Source organism: Atta colombica, unplaced genomic scaffold (assembly GCF_001594045.1).
Source record: "Atta colombica isolate Treedump-2 unplaced genomic scaffold, Acol1.0 scaffold47, whole genome shotgun sequence".
Classification (NCBI taxonomy): Eukaryota; Metazoa; Arthropoda; class Insecta; order Hymenoptera; family Formicidae; genus Atta; species Atta colombica.
The window spans coordinates 4,193,166-4,198,983 of NW_017259536.1; the positions used below are offsets into that span (position 1 = coordinate 4,193,166).

The 5,818-nt window shown below is 39.7% G+C and overlaps 2 protein-coding genes across 2 annotated transcripts in view; both read right to left on the reverse strand.

Moving 5' to 3' along the window:
- Nucleotides 1-5,818, reverse strand: part of LOC108691547 (zinc finger CCCH domain-containing protein 10-like) — a 14,057-nt gene that overhangs the window by 2,930 nt on the left and 5,309 nt on the right. The window lies entirely within an intron of this gene.
- Nucleotides 409-4,300, reverse strand: LOC108691546 (sarcolemmal membrane-associated protein). Its single transcript, XM_018199332.1, has one exon. It carries the CDS (start codon nt 3,370-3,372, stop codon nt 913-915), a length of 2,460 nt encoding a protein of 819 aa, XP_018054821.1. The 5' UTR covers nt 3,373-4,300; the 3' UTR covers nt 409-912.

Below are 5,818 nucleotides of genomic sequence, written 5' to 3' on the forward strand. Positions count from 1 at the left end.
TCTCTCTCATTCCCCTGCAAAGGTCGTTCTCAACTTTTCGAGTTGCCCTCATTCAATAAGAACTTAAAGAAGAAGCGTGTTATTTGATTCGAATGAGATGAATACAATGAGTTACGTATCGTTTCGCGCGCAAATTCGCTTTCTACAATTATTTATATACAAATATACGAAGAAAATATGGAACAATTGAAAACGAGAATACGTGTGCGTGTGTTTTTTTATTTTGAAACGCGATATAAAAATGAGTATTCTCGAAAAAATTCTAGTGAAGGTTACATATTTTAATCTTTAGAATACGCTATGGAAAAAACATCATTTTTAAACAAATTAATATGCAACGGAAAAAAAATGTGATATATTATAAAATTGAGCCATATTATGAGATATGATACTCAGCAACTTGGCAGCATGTTGAACATTTTACGTGGTATCGTGCCTATATTTTCTTCAGTTACTTTTACTTCCCAGAGAGCGTAAGTCGAGCTTCTGTGTTCAAGATATACATACATATACATTCAATAAACAATTTTTTCCTCGTCTTTGATCTTGCTTCTTCCTTTTGTAAGGCGTATTAACGCGACACATTCTATGTTTAACATCGCACTTTATTTAACGAGAAACTCCTTATCTTTAACCCCGAGATTCGATTCGGGAAATTAAACAAATATATATATATATATATATATATATATATGTACACACAATTCTTAACGATTGTTTGTATAAAAAACATTAAACTGTGTTCGATATGGTCGTTTCCAAACGACGAAACGGATAAGCTTAACATAATTTACAATCAATTACAGTCGATATTGTAAAAGAATGAAGAGAAGTGGAAAGATTAAAATATTTGTCGTAGCGCGTGTTATATGTACAGAAAAGAATGTTTGATGGCAGGGGAGAGAGACGTGATTAGAATATTTTCTCCAACAGCATCCACACCAGCATGATCACGATAGGTGCCACGTAATGTATTGGCACTGTATAAGTCGTACTGAGCAGATCACCGCACTGCGATTTGAGGGACATATATTTCTTCGAGAGCTCCGCTTTCTCCTCGACGAACACGTTGTACTTCTCTTTCACTATAACCAGTTCTTCGTTGACTTCCTGCATCCGTTGCGCCTCGTTCTTCGCGCGGTAATACAGCTCCTTCAGCCTGTCGATGACAATCTCGTTCGGCTCGCGAATCAGCCAGTCCTTCAACTCTTCTAGTTCACGTTGTACTATCTGCCGCGCCTCCAGGCTATCCTCGCCCTTTAATGAATCCAGAGAACCGATTAACGTTTGCAGGATGTAATCCCTGGAATGAAAGGCTTGCTGTATGGTATCGTTCTTCGTAATGGGTTTTAAAGTCTTAACGTAATCTCCTTCCGTGCGTTCTTCACATTCCAGCACGATATCCTGTTGCTGATCTTTTTTGTCGACCTTATCTATCACAGGGTCAACGATAGAACTATCTAACGCATCCTCAGTATTTATAGAGACATCTGCTCCTATCGAAATTTCCACTTCATCGTCTTTGGCAATTTGTTTTATTGGCTCATGATGTACTTCCGATTGTTGATCGTTTTCAGTGTTTACGAATCGCACCTCCATCTTGCAGGGCACAAATGTCTGTATGGACTCTTGTCCCACTGTGTCCAGCTCTTCCTTCTTATTCTCTATAACGCTCTTCTCACTTGTATCATCATTTGTAACACTGCTCGCGTCATCGGTTACTTCCGAGTTTGTGTCGGAGTCTCCGTTAGTATCGCCGTTGTCCAAATTGCCCAGATTTCCATTGACTAAAGTTCGCCTGGATAACGATGGTGGCAGAATATATTCCGTGAGACTATCGTCAGCTGTTTGCAGATCGTCCATCTGATCTTTGGTAAAAGATAAATCGGACTTCAGCTTCGGATCGATATCTGACGAATTAAACTGATTATCTTGCTCGCTCTTGTTGAAGTAAAAATTAATCTCACTGTCCACATCCATATTATCGACATGAATGGAATTCAATTTGTTAAGGATAGCGTTTATGGCTTCTATGGGATCCTCGCCTTTCGAATCGAAATTCTCACCGACCTCGAGCTTTAGATTCATATCTTGCAGAGTTTGCGCGTAATTTCTTAAAGCGGTGATTTGCTTGTAGATATTGACGGAATCTAATCGCGAATCGTGCAATCTCGCTCGCAGATTCTTCTCGATTTTTGACTGATCCTCGAGCCGTTTCGAGAGATCCCGTTTCTCTTGCTCCGCACTGAGCAGCACATCCTTTATCTTCTCCTCGCTCTCCATGAGCTTGTTGGTGGTCTCCTGGAGCTTCTTCTGCGCCTCCGCATATTTCGCGCTGAGCTCCTGAAGCTCCGTTTGAGTATACTTGGCTACATTATGCAAACTCTGACATTCCTCTTCCGTTTCGTTCAAACGTCCTTCTAACTGTACTAATCTCTGAGTGACCTCTAATTTCTCCTGCAAGACCTTCTGCAACGCCTCCTTGGCAGCATTCTGATACTGCGCTTTTTCATCCTGGAGCTTCGCAAGCTCGTTTCTGATCTTATCCTCAGTATAATTCTTAGAATACACTGTCAGTTGATTCTCCACAGTCATCACCCATGACAATAGACGATCCTCCGTGATCAATGCCTTCCACGATTGATTGGCGGCTTTCCGGGTATTCTCCACTAGCTGTTGCAAGTAGCCCAGTTTAGAATACAAGGCTTTTTCTCGTCTCGATGCCTCCTGCATTATTTGATTGAGCTTGTAAAGATCCTCCAGGGATACATTCCCAGCGGGTGAGCTGACAGAAGTGCTGAGACTGGCTTTAGCCTCCTTTCCATCTGGCAGATATAGTTTCAAGGTTGCGACTATACATCCGTGGGTGACCTTCTTCGTATTCTCCACAACGTCCACACCAAATTGCACTATATCTCCGGAGCATACCTCCTTGGGCGTTGATTCCAGCCCGGAAGCGCTGAGTCTCTGATTATTCACAAATGTGCCATTGCTGCTGCACGTGTCCTGCAGATAAAACTTACCGGAGGAGTACCAGAGTAGGGCGTGATTCCTAGACAACACTTTGCAATCGAAGATCGCGTTGTTCGTCGCAGCTCTCGCTCTGGCCACTGAACGACCGATCTTCATCGGCTGTTCCAATGTCAGTGTACGCTCCAGGAAAGGATGGGAATTGTCCCGGCAGATCAGCACACCTTTCGCAGTCATCTTTATCGTTACGTTTGGATTTTTTAATAATATTGTATTTCTACGGTAGTTGTTATTGTTATGGTTGTTGTTCGGCGTGTTATTGTTCTGACTCACATTGGAGTTGTTCTGCCCAGCGGGCGAACTGGCATTTTGTACCCAACCACCGCTGCTAGCTACAACCATAGCCGAGATGGATGGTAAATCCGAGCGAATTCGAGGAAGAGTCCCTTTTACGTAAATCGAGCCGTTGTAATCCCGTCGATGGGAATTATCGAAAAATGATCAACCTCGAGATGTACTGTAACCGACACTGTACGACAGAGCTAGATCTGACGACTGTAGCGAGATCTTCGCTTCGCTTCACGTCAAACGTGTATCAAATACGCGAGCACGTTCCTCGGAGCTCGGTCATGAGGATTCCGACGTGACCTCTCGAGATCTATCGGTCGACAGGACGAAACAAGACATCGTATCCGTCATGTTTTTCTTCCTCAATGAAATATCACTTCACCGCCCGTCGCTCTCCCGCAGCACCTCCCTTATTTTTGTCGAGAAATTCTCACACTCCCTCTCTCTTCCTATCTCTTCTCTCCCTCTCTCTCTTTTCTCTTCCTCCTTTGATCAACGAATGGCTCGAACGCAGTGCTCCGGTTTCCAGAAACAGCCGTTCGGCGAATGTCGACCCGACCTCCGAGTCGACGTCGCGTCCGGCGAGCTTCCAGGATGAAAATAGGATCAGCGAAAACACGCACGTTCCACCGTCGCGACGTCGTCCTCTTCTCGCAGGCGTGAACGTGGGTTACGCTCTCCCGACCCGTGGCGGCTCCGTTCACGCCAGCCTGGCCCGTCGGTCGCGAGACCGGGACACGCGGCGTCGGCGACGTTGCCGCGGGCGTGACGACCGGGGTGAATCAGTCACGTCACTACACCACTCCTACTTTCGATACGGAAAATATCAAGCACGGACGATGTACAGACTGTGAAAATACAATGGTTCGCTGTTCCCCGTGTCCGACAGACAGTTCCCCCCCGTTCCAGTTCCGTGTTCCACTGTTTCCCCACAATTCCCACACGCGAACCACGTGAGAGAGGAAGGGCGAGCGATGCGGAATATCTGCTTTACCTACCTGGTGCCAATCATATGCGCTGATAGTCAAGATCCGGAGAAAAAAATAATATAATTATTAGAGCAGTCGTTCAAAGTGATGACGACATTTGTAATCAATCAGAGATGGGCCTTGAATTTTATAAAGACGCTTTTATTAGGCCATTAATAAGAAATTTGCTTTAAGGAGATTCTCGCGTTACTTCCTAATCAATAGACAAGTTTAGTCATAATAATATATAAAACAATTAAAATAATGGAATAAAAAGGTTACTAACAATATCTGATGCCATTATATATATAATTATTCTTAATTTTATATGTTACTAAATATTTTCAAAATGACAAAATAAAAGTTATAAGATGCTCATTTGATGTATCGTCCATTTGAGATATATATTCTAGCTTTTTTCATTGAAGAATATAAATTTCTTGTAAACTATACGATCAGTTTTAAATGAAACTTTACGAGAACAAACTTAAGTGTTTATTTTATAATTATAACTTTATAACTATTTTTAAATTGCTGTCTCATACGCAAGTGTTCAATTTAAAAAAGAATAATTACAGAATAAGATTATATCATCAATTTGTAATATAAAATTCTATAAATTTATAATTATTATAATTATTATTTATAAATATCATCAAAATGGTACGGTAAAAATTCAAAGAAATTTTTTCTAGATATTATTGATATTATTAACTTGTATTATATGTATATTAAATAGATTTGTCTTATGTTTCATCGAATGCAAGATTCCTCCTTAAATTATATTCAGCTGTCATTAGATCTATTCGCTTTTCTTGTAATCTCCAAAAATTTTTACATGTAAAGTGAGATCAATATCTATATATTTAGGCATTGAAAAGAAAATGTGAAGTGAAGAATGATGAATGCAAAAAGTGCAAGTAATGTGAATAGATCTAATATATACATGTTACATTTGGGGATCAATTATCTTAAAATTTGAAACAAGATAAAAAATTACAAAAGCAAATTTATTAAGTCTATTCTACAATACTCTTTATTACCTGTTTCTTCCTTTTTTCCCCTTTGCCGTTTTATCGACAATTGTATTTCTTGCTATGTTTATTTCTTATTTTTTTCGAAGTTCGTTAACTTTATCTCGAGCGACATAAAACAAAAAACCGGATAAGAAGATAAGTTGTACAAAAAATTGCAAAAAGACAAGTTATAAAAAAATAGCAAAAAGTAAGAAACAAAAAACAAAAAGCAGAAAACAAAAGCATTGTAGAATAGGCTTTAGAATATTTATAATTTCATTCGTCAACACACGATGAATTCATTCACTTTTGCATCTCGTTTCAAGATACACAAGATACATTAATCCTCTCTTTTTGCATCATAATTATAAGCTAACACCTTTTATATAGAAGCTTATGTAACAACATACGTGATGTTCGTTATGACGTACAAAAAAACATCGCTGCGAACTTATGACAATAATTTTTAAATAAAAACAAATTATAAATTATATATTTTTTTGTTATAAAATGACT